The sequence below is a fragment of the Rattus rattus genome, chromosome 3, assembly GCF_011064425.1.
Source record: "Rattus rattus isolate New Zealand chromosome 3, Rrattus_CSIRO_v1, whole genome shotgun sequence".
NCBI lineage: Eukaryota > Metazoa > Chordata > Mammalia > Rodentia > Muridae > Rattus > Rattus rattus.
Window position 1 is genome coordinate 222,788,175 of NC_046156.1, and position 23,089 is coordinate 222,811,263.

Sequence of the window (23,089 nt, forward strand, 5' to 3'; positions counted from 1 at the left end):
TCCTGCGCGCTTTGCTGATTTTTAAAGTATTTTTCCTGGGGCTGGAGAGATGGCTTGGAAGTTAAGAACTCAACCTTGAAGACTGAAGCTTTGTTTCTTGTCATAAGACTCACCGGTGTCCAGAACTTCAGCTAGAAGGGGGCACCGCAGGCACATGAACGCAAACACTTACACAGATAGGCACACACAGAGATAACATCTTAAAAATAAACCATCTGCCTTGAAAGTTTACTAGCATGAGGAGTTAGTCACGTTCCTAAGTTGGATGAATATGGATAATCTTAGCAATGAAAAGTAAGCTCTCCTAGTGATAGGCTTGGCAGCCGCAGTACAAGGGAGCATCCGCATGTCACCGGGTCCACACGTTTTAAAGAAGCCAACGTCAGTGGTATTCCTAGTATTGAGGAAAACACACTAAGGAATTTCCAAATACACCAGTTTTCAAAAGATTCAAGAAGCATGTTCTCAAAGAGTGGGGATTAGTAGAAATATTGCCAGTGGCTTTTCTGGTTGTCACCATTGTTCTCAACCTTTGGTGTCCTTGACGATGAGACAAACCTATTCCTTGGAAATGTTTGTACACATAAAAGGTGAGGAGCTTGAGCTCAAGAGATTGCTTCCTGAAGCTCATGGAGTGACTATAACCATCTGACAGGATCCTCTCTGCTGGGGCCGAATGCAGTTTTCGATTTTGTGTCTTTTCCAGTCGGCAGAACCACGTGGGCTTGGCTCGATGTTTCTTTAGCTTTTCCTGCCCTGGGAGCTCACTGCAGAAGGGCTCTGTAGGCAACTCTGAATTTTAGCTATTGTTTAAAAAAAAACTCTCTTGCAGCGCTGTGTAATCCCTTTGGCAGAGATGGCTGCTAAGGGTTTTGTTCATTTGAACAGAATTCCTAGTTATTGTTTTATAAGAAGATAATTGATGTTTTCCATCGGGGACAGATCTCAGACTTAGGAGATAAAAAGGCAGCATATTTGGCAAAGAAAGCCAAAAACTTCAATTAATTTAACTTGACACTGTATATGTATCTCTGTCTGTCTCTGTCTTCTGTCTGTCTGTCTGTCTGTCTCTGTGTGTGTGTGTGTGTGTGTGTGTTTGTGTGTGTGTGTGTGTGTGTTGCCCACTTGCCTGTGGGTGTGGAGGCCAGGGTTCAATGCTAGGTGTCTTCTTTAATTGCTATTCACCGAGCCTGGGGTCACCAATTTTATTGAGCCCGCCTGGCAAGCAAGCTCTTGGAGTCTTCCTCTCCCCAGTAGTGTTAGGATTACATGTGATGCGATGATGTTGATCAAATGTCTGAGCTGAAAGTAACTTGTAGACAACTTTTAACACTAAAGAACCCTGTGGCAGACATCTAAAAATGGATCACATGTGCACACAACCACACAGGGGTTTTCTTTAAATGTAGGTTCTATGGTTTCAGACCCAGGTCTTCATGCTTGCGTGGCAAGAACTTTATCAATTAAGCCACCCATCCATTCCCACCTCTCTATTTCAATATAATTTTCCCAAACTCTCATTAATTTCTTAATACATTAGAAATTTCATGATTTTTCTTATATGGCTTTTACATTGCTTATTTATTTTATTATTATTATTTTTAAGGCAAGATCTTATGCAGCCCTGGCTGGCCTGGAACTCAGTGTGTAGAACATATTCACCTCAAACTAACAGAAATCTGCTGGCCTCTGGCTCCTGAATGCTGGAATTCAAGGTGTGTTTGTCCATAGATACTTTCAAATTCCAATTAAGGTAGCCTTTCCATCTATGATCTTTAGTTCCCTTGCCTAAGGCTTCCAGTTTAACATTCCTCCCCCCAGATTATGAATATAAAATATTTTCAATATTTACAAATACTAGCAAGTTGGGTTACCATAGTTATCAAATATAGAACCAGCTGGAGTACCAAATGGCGTTCTTTTTTCTTTTCCAAATATTTCTTCCTCACTTGAATTTGTTTCTCATTGTGCTGTTGTTTCCTTTACTGGGAATTGCAAAGCTCTAAGCTGGCCGAAGGGAATTGTACTTCATATCCGTCTTATGTGCTTCTCATAGGAAGAGCACTCCTAGGTCTTGCCCCCAAGGTGACTCCATTCCACCATCCCTCAGGTGAATCTGGTGAACCAGGAACATTCATGGAATCATGAGAAGGCTGAGACATAGGTGTTTGCTTACCACATGTGTCTTCCCAGATGAGCCAATACAGTTCCTTCTAACCCAGGAAAAAGCTCTGTGTCCTTGGGCTCCCCAGTGAGGGTGCGACTCACCCTGGAAAGGTTTCTCTGATACCACTAATCTGATGGGTTGGTGGAAGGAAATGCCTTTTATCTTTGGTGGGTCTGTCACCATTTACTCATAGAATTAATAAACTAAAGTTGCAATAAGCAGAAAAAAAGAAGACAGAAAAAAATGGAGAGTGAGATATTAGAGGAACGGAGTGGGAAAGGACCAAAGGCAAGTAAACAGTATGCTGAAACAAATAAGAGGATGGCCACCAACTACCTCAGAACCATTGGCCAAACCAAAGGGGCAGTCTGGGCTCTGAAAGAACTCCACAACATTTATCCAAGGAGGTAATAGAAACAGAGAAACACGGAAGCTGTGCTGGTGCCTGGCACCAATCCTATTGGCTCTTGTGGAAATAAGAGCTGGGGGGTTGGGTGGGGGGAGGTAGGTCTCATATTGGCGCCAAAATGCCTGTGTAAAACACAGTTCTTGCTTCAAAAGGAATAAGAGGTAGTTTATTATGAGCCAAATATGAGTGACTGTGGTCCAAGAACACAAGATTGTTGTCCTGAATGGCATATTTCACTGTGAAAACTGTTACGTGAATTTTTGACAGAGTAACAAAAAAAAAAAAAAAAGCATAAATTAAGACCTTTACCAAATACCTTGATGGGGAATACAGGTAGATGGGTTCTAGAAAAAAATGGGGGTAAGTCTCCTCTGCTGCATGTTTCAGATGTTATCTGATGACATTCTTTAGCTTTTGGGTTGGTGGAAGCTAGTCGTCTTCTAAGAGTATGCAATAAAAGTTTTCCTGATAATCCAGAGGCTAGAAAGAGGGCTCAGTGGTTGAGAGCATGTATTGCTACTACAGAGTCTCTGACTTCAGACCCCAGCACCCACGTCAGGGGTTCACAGCCACTGTAGTTCCAGAGGATCCGATTCCTCCAGCCTCCCCAGGCACCTCTAACCGTGTACCCAGAGCCCTCACGCAGAGATGCATAATTAAAAATAAAATGAAGCGCTCTTTCTCTTCCACTCCTACTGTGCAGACATGACCGAGTCCAAGAACCATACCACATACAACCAGAACCGCAGGGACACAGAAATTAAGAAATCTCAGGCACGAATATATGAATCTCTTAAGGGCGTTGACCATGTCCCTGAGGAACATGCGCTTTGCCAAGGAGCACAAGAAAGGCCTGAAGAAGACGCAGGCCAACAATGCAAAGGCAGTGAGAGCGCAAGCAGAGGCCATCAAGGCCCTTGTGAAGCCCCAGGCCATCAAGCCCAAGATGCCAAAGGGCTCCAGCCGCAAACTCAGCCGTCTGACTTTCATCGCTCACCCCAAGCTTGGGAAGAAGACTCAAAGCTACATGGCCAAGGGTCGTAGGCTCTGCCAACCAAAGCCCACGGTTCAAACCAAGGCGGAGGCCAAAACTCCAGCTAAGGCCCAGGCCAAAGCTCCAGCCCAGGCCCCTGGGAAGGCACCATAGAAAAGGCTCCTGCCAGTGTGAAGACAGACGGACGTCTGTGACACACCTACCTACACACTATATGCAGATGACCAGTGTCCTGTGCCGTTTTTTTTTTTTTTCCGGAGCTGGGGACCGAACCCAGGGCCTTGCGCTTCCTAGGCAAGCGCTCTACCACTGAGCTAAATCCCCAACCCTCCTGTGCCGTTTTTTACAAATAAACTTGAGGCAAGACTTGCTAGAAAGAAAACAAAATGAATTCTACCTGATAATAAAAAGGCTTTTTAGGTCAGATATGGAGGTGAGCAATGAGAGATTATTAAAGGGACCAAAGACAGCATAAGATAATTTTGGCTGCTTATCTGCAACATTCCAACTCTCAACAATGGAAGTCCCGGTCAGATAAACAACCTTGTAGAATCTTTAATATAGGTAAGTTTCTTTGGTTTGGTTTGGGAGTTTGTCAGTTCATGAAGTACAAGGACTTGCCCAAGGTCATCCAGGTCCCCCCCCATGGAATCACGTGTGTTTGTGAAGATTAATTCACTGAAAATGCAGTTCCTCTCCAGATATTACACTGAGAGAGAAACCTTAGACTATTCAGTCCTAAATGAGCCGTCTCCGTCCCCCGCCAGGGCTCAGGGAACCCCGTGGAAGATGTATGAGCTAGAGGGGATCCAAGAAAACAAGGTACTCCAAATCCCCATGAGCGAGGCTCACGTGACCTCACGGAGACCGAAGCAGCATGCCTCGGTTTGCACCGGGCTGCACGGGTCCTCAGTACTCGTACTACGGCCTCCCGAAGCAGCATGCCTCGGTTTGCACCGGGCTGCACGGGTCCTCAGTGCTCGTACTACGGCCTCCAGTTCAGTGTTCTTACAGGACTCCTGAGTGTGTGAACGAGAGGGTCTCTGATGCTTGAGCCTCCTCTCAGGCCCTTTTCCTGCCGTTGGTCTGTCTTGTCCAACGTCGATGGGATAGTTTTTGTTTCATCTTATTGCATCTTATTTTGTTGCATTTTTTAAAACGAGTGAGCGAAAACCCAGCCACCAGGATAAAGGTTGACAACAGAACTGTCATTTACACCGTTTTCTCCGGTGGAGTGACACTGGGCATACCAACCATTCCAAGACAGGCCTCTCGTTGGGAGTAGCTGGGCCAGCATGGAAGGAGTACACACACACACACACACACACACACACACACACACACACACATACACACACACACACACACACACACACACACTTTTACTCAGTTAGTTTGGTGTTTTGGTTTGGTTTTTCATCTTGGGTGGTGCTTTACTTTATTACCTTGGCTTCTTTTGCGCTGAAGAGGGGCAGAGTTGCGTGTGTGTGAGAGTGTCTAGGTATTTCACAAGTGACTTCTTCTGATACTCTGGAAGATGGCACTGGGTGGGCAGTATGACCACACCTTCTCTGGATAAACAGTGACTGTCTTGTAGTTCCTGTTGAAATCTTTTTTTTTTTAAAGCTTTATTTATTTTATTTATATGAGTGCACAGCAGCTGCCTTCAGACACACCAGAAGGGGGCATCAGATCCCATTACAGATGGTTGTGAGCCACCATGTGGTTGCTGGGAATTGAACTCAGGACCTCTGGAAGAGCAGCCACTGCTCTTAACCACTGAGCCATCTCTCTAGTCCTCCTGTTGAAATCTTAACCATACGGCTAATGGGGGGAAAAGGGTGTTTCCAATGAGGAAACCCCTGTAGGCAGCCATTGACCAAAGGCTCCAAGGGAAGTCTATATTGGGCAGTACTTCTGGAGTTTCAATATGACTGCAGATCCCCTGGGTATCCTGCTGACAGTCAGGTTTAATATTGGGTGGGCTATGAAAGTCTGAATTTCCCACAAGCTCTGGAAATGCTCTACCAAGATGGCAAGAAACCCCAGAACATACAGAACCGTGAAGGAGGAAGCTTGCTGCCGGTAGATTGTTTTTGCTCTTCTTGGAGTGTTCTGCAAGATAAACACCACCTCATGCTATTTCCCCTTCATCACCTGGGAGCAGCCTCGGAAGGAGCAAGCTGTAACTTGTGAACAGGAGATACATTAATAAAACAAAGCTCTAGAGAGAGTCCAAGGCCAGCCTGTTGCCATGACGCCGGATTAATGACACTGAGCTGGAAGAACCATTCTCCCGAGAGTAGTTATCAACTGACACTATCTTAATTACACATTGAAACAAGCGCCTGCTCCCAGCAAACAATTATTTCCTGATCGATACCTCTGTCTTGTTAAGCATACTCTCTGGCCATTTATAATAAAAACTTTGATTGCCTGTCCTGAGAAAGAGACTCACCCCCGCAGCTAGCTCTGCTTATTGGCATTCCAACCAGGCTTCACCCAAAGCATCCCTCTTAGCTGTTCTGAGTGGCACAAAGCCTGTTATTTGTTACATTGGGGACTCTTGGTTGTCCATGGGGACGTACAATTTACCTTCTAGCAACGTTTTATGCCCATGTTAGACCCCTACTTGAGGGTAAGGGGGAGGTTGTCCCAAGAGCTCTTTGAGTATTTTGACTTTGGATTTCCGTCATTAGAGATGCTCTAAGAAGGCTGTGTGCCACCCTCACTTCCCCTTGTGGTCCTCTTCCCTGTCCCCCACCACATCACCACAACAGCTTGGAAATGTCACTGACACACAGACTGTGACGGAGAAAGAATCCTCGCAGATGTGGTGCTGGGTTAGGTTACAAATCCAATTCCTGATGTCCTGACAGGAGGAAAAGGAGACTGTGGGAACCACTATGGGAGGGCGATGAGCAGGGGAACTCTTGGGTTACCCCAACTCACTGCATGTGCAGGAGCTCCAGCTCATGATGGCCCCTAGTTTCTCCCCCAACCTCCGGCTTCTCCCCTGTCCCCTAGCTTCTCCTTGCCCCCAGCTGCTCCCGAACCCTCCTGCTCCTAAGAGCTCTTCAGTCCTTCAGGTTAACGTACGGACTTCCGGCTCCCTCTGCTCACAAGCAGCTTCTCCTAAAAACCCCTGCTTGTGTTCTCCACGCAAGTGACTAAATCTTGGTTCTGTTGCTTCTATGCAAAATACTCGTTTTCAGGAACCGAAAACAACATGCAGAAATGGAGGAGACATGGGACATGGGGAAGGTGTGTGACAACCAGGCAGAGATCGGCAGGACGTAGGGGCAAGTCCAGAAATGTCGAGGGAAAGACAGGGGCTCTCTCCTGGAAGCCCTCAAATGGGGCACTAACTTTTGATTTTGGGTTTCTGGCTTTCAGAGCCATGGGAGAATGCACTTCCGTGCCACCCAGCCACCCACCAGGCGCTGTCTTAAGACAGCCCAAGGAAACAAATGCAAGGAAGGTGTTAAAAGAGCTGAGCCTTGAGAAGTGCCGAATTCAAACTGTGAGGAATGGCTACTCCCCCAGCCCCGCCCCTAAAGAAAAAAGTCCCTACAAATTAAGCCCTCAGAGAGCAACCCCAATTTCCTCCTTAAGACTCAAGTCGGAGCTTTAAAAGGCCACGGTTTTAATCTCTCCCCAGCTCCCTTTGTTCCCCCCTCCCCACCCCCGCATCAGAGTTAAGCCTGCATTCTTCTGGTTGACACTCAGAATAATCTCTAATCACACCATCAGTTTCTCAGTTCACCAGAGGATGTCCGCAGGGCTGTAAAACTCAGCGTCTAGGACAGTGAGTGCTAGGACGTTAGAAGTGAGGTGGGTAAGAGGGGCTTGGTTGAGGAGGGCACAGTTACCTTCTGTAAATAAGTCCTCACTAGGCTGTTCTATGCCCAACCATAGAAACTGTGTTCACAAAGAAATCATTTTTCTTGTTTAAACCTGTTTCTTAGTCATCCTTCCCTCCTTCAGAACCCTCTGTAAGAACCCTCTTACATTTGAGATGCCACCACATATTTAATTGAATAACTGAAATCACCCAAACTTCATGCTTGCCTTCTCTATTTGAGCACCGCCCAACCCCTAAAATCATTGTTGCAAACAGGAACTAAATGAATCTGTATTCTTAAGACTACCTTTCAATAGATTAAAACTGGGGTGATCATTAACATGTAAATTGAACTCCTGGGAACTCCTCCTACACATGAACTTAGAGGGAACCCCTCCTACACATGTCCTAGTGTGACCCCCACTACAGCACCTCCTAGAGAGAACCCCATCTCTGCTTCCCTTAGAGTGGACACTGGGTGGATGATATTGCTCAGTAAAAATACTATAAATGGCTTCCACGAGTCTTTCTCCCTGGAGCCTTACCCTTTCCTCTGCCTGATCAAAGTCTGATCGTAAGTTTGGATAGATTTGGTAGATCTGACATCATAGAAGTGGCTGGGATTTGGGATTTATTCTAAACATAAATGACAAAGGTTAGCAGAGCTTTAACTGGAGAGGAAAAGCGAGCAGTGGTTTCCATCCATTGAAACCTTGCTTGAAGGCAGACTGTCCTGAGGACCTCAGCCCATTGGAGCACTTCTCATCTGGAGATGGGGAAACTAAGCCACAGGCTATAGCCAGGCTATGCTGGGACTTGCAGCTGGGTGCCCCTCCACGTGCTTGTTAGACTTTTCTTTTTCTTATGTAATTTCTCTCCTTGCCTACTTCTGCTTGGAGTTAATTTGCCCTCCACCCCATCTTTATGAATAACTTATTCATAAGGCCCAGGCCTGGTGATGCACACCTTTAATCCTAGCAATTGAAAGACAGCAGCAGGTAGATCTCTGTGTGAGTTCAAGACAAGCTAGGTCTACACAGTGAATTCCAGGCTGCCAGGGTTGCACAGTGAAACCCTGTCTCAAAACAAAACAGACAATAACAACAAAACCAAACAAACAAACAAACAAATAAAAACCCAACCCCACCACCAACAACAAAAATCCAACTTGCTCAAAACCTTCATGAAATGTATTTATTATATTTATATGAATGCACCTGTATCTATTTTCAGACACCAGAAGAGGGCATCAGATCTCATTACAGATGGTTGTGAGCCACCATGTGGTTGCTGGAAATTGAACTCAGACCTCCGGAAGAGCAGTCAGTGTTCTTAACTGCAGAGCCATCTCCCCGACCCACTCAAAACCTTTCTTTAACTCTGATATGAACATGAGGACCTAAAGTTTAACTAGAAGAACTTGCCTAGCCTGGGTTTGAGTCTCAACACTGCTTAACATGTTTTAGAAATTAGAAAAATAAAACAAGCAAAGGTTTTTAATTATTATGGGATTCAATTTCAACAAGACAGACACACAATCTTTAAATTCTTCCACTGATTACTGTCAAACTAAGATTTCTGAGATGCATTCCAGGGATAATTAGTGCTCTCGAATGGCATATTTTGTCATCCATCTGGGACTCAGGAAAGCAAAGAAGGGAAGCTAAGGTCATCCGGGTAGTGGCTGTCCTGGCTTCTGACTCTGGGTGCTCAAGCAGAGCCCCCTTCCTGAAACCTCAATGTCTCTGTCTTCAGAACAGGGTCACCGAGCCACAGAATGGCCGAGCTTCCTTCTGTGCTGTTCCACTCATCTTTCTGAGGTATGGAGATAAGCACTGACTCACGGAGATTCTGGAAGGTTCTTGAATTGAGTGTGAAGGACAAACATGCCAATCAAAGGGGGCGCTCTTATGTAGTGACACAGCAAAAATCAACTGAGAAAATTTAAAGGGAGGATTTCTCAATAGCCACAAAACAATACATGGACACGTTACCATTCAGCATGAATGAAATCTTCAGTTTAATGCATGAGAATTTTAAAAGTTAAAGTGGGGTTGAGGAGCAGTTTGACGTCATTGAGAAAGCACTTTCCAATGGAAGGGACTCTAGATATGCTCTCCAGCCTGAAAATGGTCTCCTCACTGAGGACTTGAATTCAATCCCTAGAATCCATGTAAAAATTCCAGACATGATAGTATGCATTCTGGACCCCAGAAAGAGAACTCTAGAGACAAACGGATCTCTGGGCTCCGTGGCCATTCAGTAACACAAGGTAAATAGCACTTAGGGAGGAAAACAAGCAAGATGAACTCTGACTTCCATACACATGTATATCTACTGTCTTCGAGCTTCTATTGCTGCTATCAAACACCATGGCCAAAGCAACTTGAGGAAGAATGTGGTTCTTTGGCTTATATTTCCACATCACTGTTTATCACTGGGGGAGGTCAGGACAGGAACTCAAGCAGGAGCAGGAACCTGAGGCAGGAGCGAGTGCAGAGGCCAGGGAGAGGTGCTGTTTGACTTGCTCCCCCATGGCTTGCTCAGCTTGCTCTTCATAGAACCCAGAACACCAGTCCAGGGATGGCAGCACTCTACAATGGACTGGGCCATCCTCCATTAATATTTAAGAAAATGCTCAACAGGCTTGCAGCCCCCAATCTTTATGGAAGCATGTTCATAATTACAGTTCTCTCTTCTCAGGTGACTTTAGCTTCTGTTAAGTTGACAGAAAACTATCCAGTACACTGACCATGTGTCTGTAAGAATATGCACTTACAAGTATCTCACCACACACACACACACACACACACACACACACAAATACACATAAAAATGCAAAAAGTAAATAAATAAAAAACCAGGCACGAATATGTGAGCCCAATGGTATAGCACTTGCCTACAATGGGGACAGCCCTGGGGGGGGTTTGATACCCAGCATGGCAAACCATAACAAATACATAACCAAGTGATTTCCCTTTGATAAGTCATCACCGAATCACTGATGAAATTATAGGGCAATTTAGTGAGAAAACAATCCAATTTTCATACAACCTTCTCCAAGAATTCACTACTGCACCAAGAATGTTTTATTGTTTGCACATCATAGGGGCAGGTTAAACGCTCATGGAAATGGATGAGCTGTCAACGAGACACTTTCTTATCAGCTTGCAGAAGGAATCGGGCTGCTGGATAAGTAGAGTGGACAGGTTTATTGTTTGCAGAACGGATTCTGAGGGGTCTTCTCCTTCTCTCCTCTCTCTGTGCCTATGTCCCCCTCTGTCCTTCCATCCATCAATTAATCTGTCTCTCTTCCCTTCCTCCCATTCCCCTCCCTTTCCCTTTTTTCCCCACCTTCCTCACCCCCCTGTGTGTGTGTGGTGGGTGGGTGTGTGTGTTTGTGAGATTGAGGTCAGGTGTCTTTCTCTGTTACTCTCTCTCTCTGCTTTTGTTTTGTTTCGTTTTTAAAACATTGTCTTTCCCTGAGCCCAGAGCCCAGAGCTCACAGAGCAGCTGGGATGGCTGGCCAGCAGGCTTCTGGGACCTATCCATCTGGCTCTGCCCCACCAGCGCTGGGGTTACACTGTGCAATATCACGGCAATCTCCGGGCCCCCAAACACGTTATCAGCTGGGCCATCTCCTCAGCTCTCTGTTCTTGCTTTTGTTGGATTTAATTTCACTCCATGAACAGGGATATTAAGTTCTTGACAAGCCGTGACAGTCCTCGTCCTGCACGCACCGGGGAGAGGAGCCCAGTCCTGGTGTGTTGTCGCAGAGTGCATACGACTTAGCCTTGGAACAATGAGTGCCCCTTGTTCTTCAAGGAGAGCAACAATGAGAGCATGGGCTGGGGCAGAGCTCACAGTATTTGAAGCTCTGTTAATACCGTTGGCATTCTGACCCACTCATCAGCTAATCCCTGTAAGCCCTCATGCCCGGGAGTGCGTCCATCATCGGTATCCCCAGACTATTAATCGGGCTGTGATTATTGTGTCTTTCTTTGGCTATGTGATGGAGCTCAGTGGTAGGAAAACAGGGCCTGAAACTGAGCAGAAAATGTTCATCTCCTGAAAACGTGTGGGTAAACAGGAGAGAGAGAGCAGAGTATCTTACTAAGAAGCAGTTGGTCCCTGCTGGATGACTGGATGGCTCAGTAGTGAGAGCCTCATCTCATCAAATCACAGCCACTGTCACATTTACTCCTTCTTTCTCTTCGTCCGCTGGGTACCTGAACATCTCCCAGGCAGAGTCCTTAGAAAGAAAATGTTCATTTCCCTGCTTCCCCCAGTTGGAGGCCAAGGCATATTGCTCTTACGTTAGTCTCTGACACATCCTTGCCCCTGTCCGTTGGCTACTACCCAGCTACTTCCAGTGCGCACTGAGTGGATTGCTGGATGTACTGACTTAAGCAACAGTAAAACGTGCCATTAAATGGCACACGACAACCTCCACTTCATCTGGTAAATATAATGGGTGCTGGTGACCACACGGTACCAGCAAGTGCGTGGCCTGCTTCAGTTCCTTTGCCTCTGAAACTTCAAGAGTGTGAAGTTGACTTAAGTGGAAGATAGAACTCACTTATGACTTTGTAGACCCCACTCCCCCACCAGCTTGGTTTGAGTGTGGTGCTGAAGTCCCTGTCCAAAGGATCTGGTCCCCTTACGTGGTTGTGTTAGACACTATCTGTCACGGTGATAAGATGCCAGAGAAAATTAAAAAGGAGACGAAGATGTTGTTTACCTCACAGTTTCCAGATGCGACAGCATGGTCATCTTGTTCCATTGCTATGCGCCTGAGGAGAGGCACAGAATCACGGCAGTGGGAGGAGCAGACAGAGCTGGGGAAGAGGTCCGTGCTCCCTGGGAGGTGGTGACCTCCCAAAATTTCCACCAGCAGGGACTTGAGGAAGGAGTTTCACACCCAGAATATAACAGTGGGCGAACAGGGCCACTTCCGTTCTGTCATCTCCTGTCAGCTGCCATCAGTATCTCAGTGCTACTTTGACTGTGTCACCTCTTCTTCTGCTTCGTTCTGACTGAAGCCTCCTGGTTCTCTTTACCTGTGAGCTTCTGTTCCTATTGAGATTAAGCTCCTTGACAACCAAGACCTTGTTACACATATACCGAAGCCCCCCTCAGGATATACAACTATCCGTGCACAGAGCAGAGAGACCGTACGCATTTGCCCAGTGTTTCTGAGGACATCGTGAGTTAATGGCTACTGTTGAGATCCCTCTTCCAGGATCTTCTCTGCCTTCATTTCATTCTTTAAAGGTTTGTTATGGGAGTAATACAACCTTATTTTAAAATCTGTGAGTTTTACCTAAGTAAAATGAAAGAGAAAGCTATCCACACATAACACTAATCTATATCATGAGGGTTCTTTCTCTATGCTTTTTATAAACACATGTAGAAATGGAATCGGGCCAAGCTTTTGTGACCTGATTTTTAAAAATTAGACTATGTAGCCAGATGCAACTAAAAATAAACAATATGTCTTTGCATTGCTGCTCCATGGCTGCAGAACCTTTTGTTATAGAGATGAACCTGTTTTTCTACTTCATATTATTTGTCAATTTTTGGATTCATGAACCCAGTTAAGATCTCTTCCCTCACCCCTCCCTTCTGTCTCTCACTCCATGATTTCATGTAGCCCAGGCTAGTCTCTAGCTCATTTTAAAGCAGGGGATGATGGTGAGTCTCAATTTTCCTATCTCAGTCTCTAAAACCCTGGGACTCCAGGTGTGGGTAAAATTTGGAACAGCTGGAAACTGATACAAAACAGCAACACCTGTCTGTAACTTATATTTAATGAATCAAATGCTATCAGGGCATAACAGATAAAAGAAAAAGCAGCAGGCCTCTGACTGTCCTCTGCTTCTGGTGTTGCACAGACCTTGACGTCAGATGTGAGCATTCAGTGGGTCAGCGCTAAGCACCGCCGTTGAGATGAAGACAGAATAAACTGAAAACCCTTCCGGCAGGTATGCCCCAGAAAGGGCTGTGATTCCCCTACTCACAGGGAGGTTAAGTTCTAGAAACACGCTGCTCATTTCTTTGCCATTAAAGAGACTGGAGTATACTACACAAGTGCTCTGCCTGCTGTTTACGACTCCATTCTAAGATTTTTCTCTTGGAATGCTGAATAAAACCTGTATGGGAACGATTAATCTGACATCTGGTGTTTTATAGTACTGGAAACAAAAGTGTTGGCGTTTCCCCATTTGTGGCTGAAAGATGCCTGTAAGATACAATGTTGCCATCTCATTGTTTCTTGCCTCAGATCCAGGACACTTCCTGGACTCTGTTCAGGTGCCGTCTGTCTCCCGTCACCACAGCCCATATTAGCCAGCATAATCTGCAGATGAAAATGACTCCCCCTACTCATGGAATATTACAGGTTTTAAAATGATCTAAAATAGATGAATAATTTCATTTGTAGCCCCTAGGGCATATTGTGATGGGCGCCGTTAGAACTGCCGGTGTCTTGTGATTCCAGGGGCATTTACTCAACAGACTCATGATTGGAATCACAATTTAGAAAGAAAAGCCTTCTTAATAAATATATTCACTCATTAATTCTTTCTTCCTTCCTCTTTTCCCTTCTCTTCCTCCTCCTTCCTCTCCTCCTTCTGTTTTGTTTTGGTTCAGATGAGGTCTTTCTATTACGGAGCCCTTATCTGACTTGGAACTTGCTATGTAGACCAGGGTGGCCTCGAACTCACAGAGATCCACCTGCCTCCAGCTTGCTGGAATTAAAGGCCTGTGCCACCATGCCTAGCCCTACTCATGCATTCTTTCAAGGAGTATTGATAACACAGGGACAAGTACTGTTGATACAAAAGTGACTCACACAGATATGATCCTTGCCTCCAGGGGTTTACCTTCTAACTCAGGGCAGGCACGCGCTGCCACTCGGAAGCTTCAGAGGATGAGTTTGCCGCAGGTCCTCTCCCCACAAGCAATCCTGCCTAGCTCAGTTTGTCGTCCACAGACGGCATGGTTCTGAGGAGAACTTGGTCATTGTACAAACTCAGAAAACGATCTAATGAAGCATCAAGAGCATCAAATTGTGTGTGGAAGGCTGACTGAGCACTGCGCAGTCTCAGAAGATGCTATTTTGTCACCGACACGTTCAACATTAAAGGACGTCGCCACTCCTCCTGCTTGGCTGTTCTTGGTTCCTTTCCCTTAGGACTGTCCGGGATGTTTACACTTCATTTGCTGACTCGACGCTGGGAGAAGGCTGTAGCAGCTGTGTCTATGTGTCCCTGTTACTTGTGAGGCTGAGACAGGAGGACGCTTGAGCCAGAGGCATGGGCCCTCCTGGAGCAGCACAGCTTGACTCTCTAGAATTTAAAAATAAAACAGCAGGCTAGACTAAAACAGCTATTATAAAATTCATCCTCTGAGCAAGTTCATGTAATTTTAAGTTTCTTCTTTTCCATTTTTCTTTTCTCTGTCCTCGGAGAACCACGGACAATGGAGAGCCAGGTTCCCATCATGCACTGGGGTTTCAAGAGGCTTAGTCGGTGAGGTGTGGGCAGCCTCTCTTATCTTCAGGATGAACTCCAGGACCTGTCCTTCCTGATGCTCATCTTTCCAAGGCTGCCAACGACCTCTTCCAACCCTCCCCAAGATGGGTTCTTCAAACTGGGACCCCTCTCAGTTTGATAATCCCTGATAATTAACCATTCTAACAGGAGTTAAGATGAGGCAGGGCCTTCCTTGCTAAACAGAGACATTCCAGGTCCCTTCCTGCTTTAGAGACTTTGACAAATCCATTCCTACATTCACTGTAGTGGAGAACAAAGTACCCAAGTAGACACATTATTAACCTAGACACTGAGGAGAACAGTTCTGTTTGTGAAAACGAACTTTTTTTTTACAGCCTCAAATTTGTCACTAGAAAATACAGAAACCTTTTTTTTATAGCCTCAAATTTGTCACTAGAAAACACATTAATTCTAGATAGTGCTTTGACACGTCCAAAGGAGATTGCAAAGTAAAGCCAAGTCTGTCTCGTCTCTGTTTTTCTATCCATGTACCCTCTCTCCCGACCCACTCCCTCAAAATGCAAAATCCACAGGGATCAAGAGAGAAGTATTCGTCCAAACCCTCAACCACAATAACAATAAACCTCCCTATCCCCAAATCTAGGGGAGGAGAACCCTGTTACAAGCCCTGTCGTCTTAGCACTGTCCTCTGTACAGTAAGACCAGATACTGCCACATCTTAGGCCGGACCCACAAAATCACATCTCACAGTTTCTTTATGATTTGTCTAAAGACAGGCTTGCTTACCTTGTTTCAGGGGACAAGAAAATAAAAAGCCAGGTAAAGCAGGGTAAGTTAAGGACTGCATCTGTTTGAATGTGTTTTCAGATGCTTCAGGAGAACAAAAAGGGGGCTCTCAAAGGAGGTTATTAGGTATAGGTAAAAAGAGGTATTAGGGGCCAGTGAGAGGGCTCAGTGGGTAAAGGCATCTGCAGCCAATGCTAATTCCTGGAGCCCACATGGTAGGTAAAAAGAAAGATCCTAAACATTGACCTGTGCTCTCTATGCATGCTACACACACACACACACACACACACACACACACACACACACACACACACACACACGCACGCACACACACATAAAAAAGAATTTGATTTGAATTCATCATGCTATTTTTCATAAATACGTACAAACATTTTGAGTAAAGAAAAAACTCTAATAAAAAACCATGTTGAATACTCAGCAGCACTCCAGCCGTCGCTTGCAAATGAGGTCTCAAAGTTGGTTCAGGGGTAGAGCTCTTGCCTATCCTATCTGAGACCCCCGGGTCCCGTCCCGAGCCCCACACTGAGGTGTGTGGGGAAGAAGCCAGAGCTGTCATACTGTAATCACTACCAGAGAGTTTCTTCTTTCTTTGATCATCTAGCAATGTCCCCAGAACAAAGGGGACCACTGTTAGTTGTTCCCTGGAACAACTATGTTTAATCTTTCATGCATTCCTGCTGATACGTGAGTGTGTGACCTTCCGGCAGCTATGCTCAGACTTTTAGTAAGTGAAAGGTAAGTTCTGTGTATGCAGAAATGAAACATTGCAGTGATTTTCCACAGCTGAGCTATTAAACACAGATCACAATAGACAAGAAAGGCAAGCAATTGTGTGTAATTCTGGATACGTTAGTAGTGTAGTAATAATCCCGTGTCTTTTTCCTCCCTCTCAGGAAAGCTTCATATATTTATGTGACTGAGAGTTATTTTATTTTTTGAGGTTTTGCTTAGATGTGCTCCAGTGCATTTTTTTCTCTTACAGAAAGCAGAGTCTTTTCTCATACAATGTGTCTTGATTACAGTTTCCTCTCCAACAGTTCCTGCCCTCCTCGTCTCACCTCCCACGCGGATTCACTTCCTTCCACAGAACATAGCAAAATATCGTAAGATAAAACAAAAGACATTACCTCGAAGTTATACAAGGCAAACGAACAGAAGAAAAGGAGCTCCAATAGAGGGTACAAGAATCAGAGACTTACTCGCTCACACTCGCAGGAGGAGTCCCCTAGCACACTAAAGTGAAAGCCATATGGAGAAGAGCTGGGACAGACCTGTTTACATTCTGGGCTTGCTGCTTCTGTCTCTGTGAGTTCACGTGAGCTTTGCTCAGTTGAATTAGAGGACCTTCTTTTTCTGGGGTACCCATCCCCTATGACTCTTACACTCTCTGTCTCCTCTCTTCCATAAGGTTGTCTGAGCTCCGAGGAGACGGAATTGATGCAGACATCCTAAACCGTGTATTCTAAGGCCCCACCCTCATGTCTGACTGCGGGTCTCTGTATTTATTCCTATCTCCTGCAGGAGGATGCCTCTCTTATGATGACTGAATAGGGCATTAATGTCTATGTAAGCAGAATACCATTAGTCATTTTATCACTACTTTCTCCTTCTTCTTCTTCTTCTCCTCCTTCTTCTTCTCCTTCTTCTTCTTCTTCTTCTTCTTCTTCTTCTTCTTCTTCTTCTTCTTCTTCTTCTTCTTCTTCTTCTTCTTCTTCTTCTTCTCCTCCTCTTCCTCCTCCTTCTTCTTTTTCTTCTTCCTCGTCCTCGTCCTCCTCCTACTTCCTCTTCCTCCTGCTCCTCCTCCTCCTCCTCCTCCTCCTCCTCCTCCTCCTCTTCTTCTTCTTCTTCTTCTTCTTCTTCTTCTTCTTCTTCTTCTTCTTCTTCTTCTTCTTCTTCTTCTTCTTCTTCTCCTTCTCCTTCTCCTTCTCCTTCTCCTTCTCCTTCTCCTCCTTCTCCTTCTCCTTCTTTCCCTTTCCCTTCCCCTTCCCCTTCCCCTTCCTCCTCCTCCCTCTTCCTCCTCCTTCTCAAGACCAGTACTATTTGGTTTTACTAGATATCTAGGCTCTCCAGTCCCTGGTACTTGGTCACACAAGTAGTGTTGGGTGTGGGCTCCATCTCACAGAATGAACTAAAGAAGACCCTGGTTGGTTGCTTCCACAAGCTTCAGGCCACTATTGCAAGTGTCTTGCAAGGACAGCACTGTAGATCCAAGGTTTTGTGGCTGGGTTGATCTTTACCTTTCTCTCTTGGTGGCCTGAAGAGTACACTCCCACACCAAAGTCACCAGAACCTGAGTTTCTAGCTCTACTTACCTAGAAGGTTCTAAGTAGGCATCAGCTCACCCTCTCCAAGTGTTCAATGAGCTGTTTTTCCACACCAAACTATTAAACACAGTTCACAACAGGCAGTCAAGGCAAACAGTCGTGTGTAATTCTGGACACACTAGTGATAATTCCACGTCTTTTTCCTCCCACTCAAGAAAATGTTAGATATTTATATGACTGAGAGTTATTCTATTTAGGGGATTTGTCTTAAATGTATTCAAATGCATTTGCCAAGGCTAATTGCCTAGATCCTGTGAAGTATACATTGCTGTGAGAAGTCCTTCAGGTAGCTGGCAGCCACAGCATGATTTAGACCTAAGTCACTGGTTAACAACAGGGAGAGAAAAAGGAAGAAAGGCCATTTGTATTGGAAACAAAGATGGAGAAGAAAATTGTTGAAAATGACAGATGTTTGAAAGGAGATATGGGGTATAGAGTGCCAGCTCCTTTTCCCAAGTTGTCAGTTGTGGTTTAGAAATAAGGAGGGAGGCTTAACCTTGTCCTTTATGCTAGGGAGCCACAAGGTTCGGGTACAGGGTGAAGAAGATGGCCTGTCCAGGAGTCAGCATATACATATGAAAAGTCAAAAGGGAAGGGATTCACTTTACAAAGTCTGCATCACTGTTTTATCTTCCAAAGTCGCAAAACAAAAACAACAATAAACAAAACAAAGGCAAGAACATCTTTGAAGCAATCTATCTAATAGGAAAGGTGATGTCAGAATTTTTAGCCAGAAACAACCAAATCTTGTAGTTATGTTATTATAGCACAAGTGCTAAGACACTAAAAAGGAAGTGGGCACCAAAAGGGAACCACTGGATGTTTAGTAGAGACCACTTATGGAACTGAGAGCAGAGTCAGGGGAAAGACCAAGGCATGGTGGGTTGTGTGAGAGTGGCCCCCATTGTCTCAAACATTGAATACTCAGTTCCAAGCTGATGAAGCAGTTTGGGAAGGATTAGGGGGTGTGGTCTTGTTGGAGGAGGTATGTCACTGGGGGTCCCTCTCTCCCTCTCTCTCTCTGCCCCTCTCTGCCTCTCTGCCCCTCTCTGCCTCTCCCTCTCTCTCTCCTCTCCCTCTCTCCCTCTCTCTCTCTCTCTCCCTCCCTCCCTCTCTCTCTCTCTCTCTCTCTCTCTCTCTCTCCCTCTCCCTCTCTCTCTCCCTCTCTCTCTCTCCCTCTCCCCCACCCCCCTCTGCCCCTCTCGCCCGCCCCCCCTTCCCCACCTGCCTCTCTCTCTCCCTCCCTCTCTGCTCCTCTGCCCTCTCTCCCTCTCTCTCTCTCTCTCTCTGCCCTCCTCTCTTCTCTCTTCTCCCTCTCCTCTCTCTCTCTCCTCTCCCCCCGCTCTCCTCCCTCTCCCTCTCCTACCCCTCGCCTCTCTTCCCTCTTCTCTCTCTCTCTCTCCTCTCTCTCTCCTCCTCTCTTTCTCCCTCTGTCCTCTCTCCTCTCTGCTCTCTCCTCTCTCTGCTCTCTCCCTCTCTCCTCTCTCCTCTCTCCCCTCTCTCCTCTCCCTCTGCTCTCCCTCTCTGCTCTCTCTGCTCTCTCTCTCTGCTCTCTCCTCTCTCATCTCTCCTCTCTCCTTCCTGTTTGCAGACCCAAATGAGCTCTCAGCTGTTCCTGCACCATCTTTTTGCTTGAAGCATCAAGGACTTGAACCTCTGAAACTGTAAGCCAAATTAAACACTTTCTTTTATAAGTTGCTTTGGTCATGATGCTCGGTCACAGCAAGAAAAACCAAGACTGAAGTTGGACTCAGGGTGGGGCCATTGCTGTGACAGACCTGGACCACATGATTTTCTTGGAGGAGTAGGAGAGGCTTTGGAACTTTAGACTAGGAAAGAGGCTGAATATGTAGGGAGAGCTTAAGGAGCCTTCCTGCTAGGAGCTTGGAAGAAAGTAGGGCTGAGGCTATTCAGACTGTGGAGACCCAGCTGAAGAAGTTTCAGAGAGAAAGAATGTTAGCACTGTGCTAGAGACCAAATTTTTGGTGATATTTTGGTAAAGAATGTGGCTGCTTTCTGTCCTCATTCTAAGAACCTGCCTGATGCTACACAGAAAAGAAATGGTTTAATTATTTGGCAGAAGAGATTTTAAGACAGTCCTAATAATCTGGTCCATGGTTATTAGTAATCACTTATGCAGGTCTATAATGAGACAAGAACACGTGTTGAGGAAAGGGAAAGACAAAACATAAAGTTTGGAGACAAACAGAACATCAGGAAATGTAATGTGAATATCATTGTTGACCTGAAGGGAGGCAGGAGATTGGGGAGAAGCTTAATCTGAATTGGAATAAGGGTAGAGAGCCTTTAAGGGCTAAACTGTCAACACATAAGGAAAAGGAGGCTTAAAGTATGTATGTCTAAAAATAACAAAGCAAAAACATTTGCAGATTTGATTCAAGGGTTCTAGGTTTCATCCCAAGGGATGGCTGAACTAATGAGGTCGCCCAGGTGATGCTGGCTTTAGAGTCATGATGGACAGACTGGTAAAAGAAGTTGTGAAATTTCTCTCTATGGGTTAGGAAAGAGACACTGATGTCTTGGCTGGGCAGTCCCTGCATGAAGGCCCAGAGAGAACAAGCTCTGAGAGGCCATTGTGTGGAACTGCAGGTGAAGCCCTGAATCACATTGAGGACTCCAAGATGTTTCACAAGCCAGAGCAGTGAGATATCTGCTACAGGGCCATTTGAAATTGTACTGTTTATCTTGCACAATGATATGACCATGGAGCCTATGGGGGGACAAGGAGAGGAATGGACCCTAAAGGCTTTTATGTTTAAATACTTGGTTCCTGGCTAGTGGAACAGTTTGAGAAGGACTAGGAGGCATGGCCTTGTTAGAGGGTGTGTCACTGGGGGCAGGCTTTGAGGGATTCAAGGACTCCCACAATTGTCAGTGTGCTCTCTCTTTCCTGTCATCATTTGAGCACCCATATGTGAGTCGCCAGCTTCTCCTGCCACCATGCCTCCCTACTCCATTATGGTCTCTGGCCTTCTGGAACCAGAAGCCAATTAAGCCCTCCTTTATTGGGGTGCCCAGTCATTGTGTCTGTCAAGTAAATGCCAAAGGACCTGGTGTTGTGTGACTTTCTGAGCACATGAGCAAATGTCTTCACCTAGACTGCCAGACCAAGAAACAATTCCCTCCGAGTCCAGGTTAGTGGAAATCCAATGGGTTTAATCACAATACCTTATAGGAGCACAGGCAACTTGCAGGGAGCTATAACACCAAGAAAATGTCTCCTCTCCCCGCACCACTAACTGCTTCTATATCCTCCAGGAAAGGCAGGGGCCACCTGTGTCTCGACACTGTCCCTCTGAGCCCTCCTTCCATGACAGAACATTAGTGGGCTTAACTCTGTCAAGTAATCAGGCTTTGAGAGGTCCAACAGGGCAATGCTGATGTCTTGACCAGAGAGACTACAGCTCCATAACATCAGGCAGCCCTGTTCCTGAGGAATCAGGGAGGCTAGCTGAGCCATGCTCTAACAAAGATGCAGAGCTCAGGACACTGAGGCAGGGGCTTGGTCTGAGGGCAGAAAACGCAGCCCATCCAGCAAACAGGGCAGAAATCGTGTGACAACAGCTTGTAGGTGCTTCCATGAGTTCTCCTGGTCATGAGCCAGAGGAAAATGGAAGTAGTCAAAGAGATTCTTAGAGGCCATCCCTAAGCTGTCTTTCACCAACTCCAGTTGAACTTGTATTTGGCCATCTGACGCTTCCCGTGGTCTACCCATGCTTCCTTCTGGTATTTTCACAAAAATTATTTTGCTTTTCTCTGTATTACATTTGGAGTTATCTATCTATCTATCTATCTATCTATCTATCATCTATCTATCATCTCATCTCTTTTATCTATCTATCATCTATCTTCTATCATCTTACCTATTATTGATTTATCTATCATCTATCATTTATCTATCATCTATTTATTCTATTTATCTTTTATCTATCTATCATCCATCTTCATCTATCTATCTGTTGTCTGTCTGTTTATCTATGAACTTTTGATTCAGCAAATCCTGTCTGTACAGGACCTCACCTAGTGAGTTTTTTCAGACCATGCTCTGTGATTAAGGGGACTCTTGCAAAGGTTGAGTCGGTACCCACCAGGACACGGGCTCACAGCAGTTTGAAACTCTAGCCTCCAAGGAGATTCACCTTTAACTCCTCAGTACCTGAACTCACATGCACATTACAAACAGCAAGCATACACATAAAAGTTTAAAAAATTTTTTCAATAAATATAAATAAATAATATGGCTAGAATCCATTTAGATCTTTCAAAAGTACCTATTTTCTGCTACTTAAAATTGAGACAAATAAAACGGTATTTAAATATTTTAATATGTTTTGACAATTTAGATGAACCTAGCTTCTTGGTTTGGTTGCCTCTTTTTTAAATATTTGCTTGTTTGTTTATTGGCTCATTTATTTATTTTCAAGAAGAGCATTTTGTCTTCACACACATCAGAGGGAATCAAATCCCATTGCAGTGGGTTGTTGGGATTGAACCCAGGATCTTTCAGGGGAAGAGCAGCTGCGTTTTAACTCATTATTGCTTCTCACCTTTGTTTTAAGCACTCTCAGTGCATGTCCTGTAGTGATTACTTTGTCTAGAGTTGTCATGGTGTTTAATTACCATTTACAGTACTCAATCTATTGGTTGGAATTATTTTCCAGGAAGATCTTCCAATACCATGAATTCAGTTTATTCTCAATGACAAGCCCATATAAAGAAATATGTGAGCAAATGACCACCTGTCTTTCAGTCGTCAGGAATTTGTTTATTGCCTCTATTAGTAGCCCTTGTATGTAATTCCTCATAACCTCTTTAGAAATATATTTACATGATATATATATATAATGTTGATGCCTTGCTATACATGATATTGCCTATATTTTAATATGTTGCTTACTCTATGGCCAATGCAGCCTCTTTGACTAGAGTTTATGCCTATTCTAATCCATAATGAGTTTAGAATGTTAACTCTTAGGAGCAATACGTAACTGAACGAAGTACACTGA

At 45.1% G+C, this 23,089-nt stretch overlaps 1 protein-coding gene and 1 non-coding gene across 2 annotated transcripts in view; both read left to right on the forward strand.

The window, feature by feature from the left end:
- Nucleotides 1-1,274: 1,274 nt before the first annotated feature.
- On the forward strand, nt 1,275-1,340 carry LOC116897625. Its single transcript, XR_004387606.1, has one exon. It is a non-coding gene; the product is annotated as a small nucleolar RNA SNORD78 (small nucleolar RNA).
- Nucleotides 1,341-3,384: 2,044 nt separating this feature from the next.
- Ankrd31 (ankyrin repeat domain 31) overlaps nt 3,385-23,089 on the forward strand; it is a 139,494-nt gene continuing 119,789 nt past the window's right edge. The window contains exon 1 of the mRNA XM_032897071.1: nt 3,385-3,553. Within this exon, the coding sequence (XP_032752962.1) occupies nt 3,385-3,553 (169 nt within the window). The remainder of the gene's footprint in view (nt 3,554-23,089) is intronic.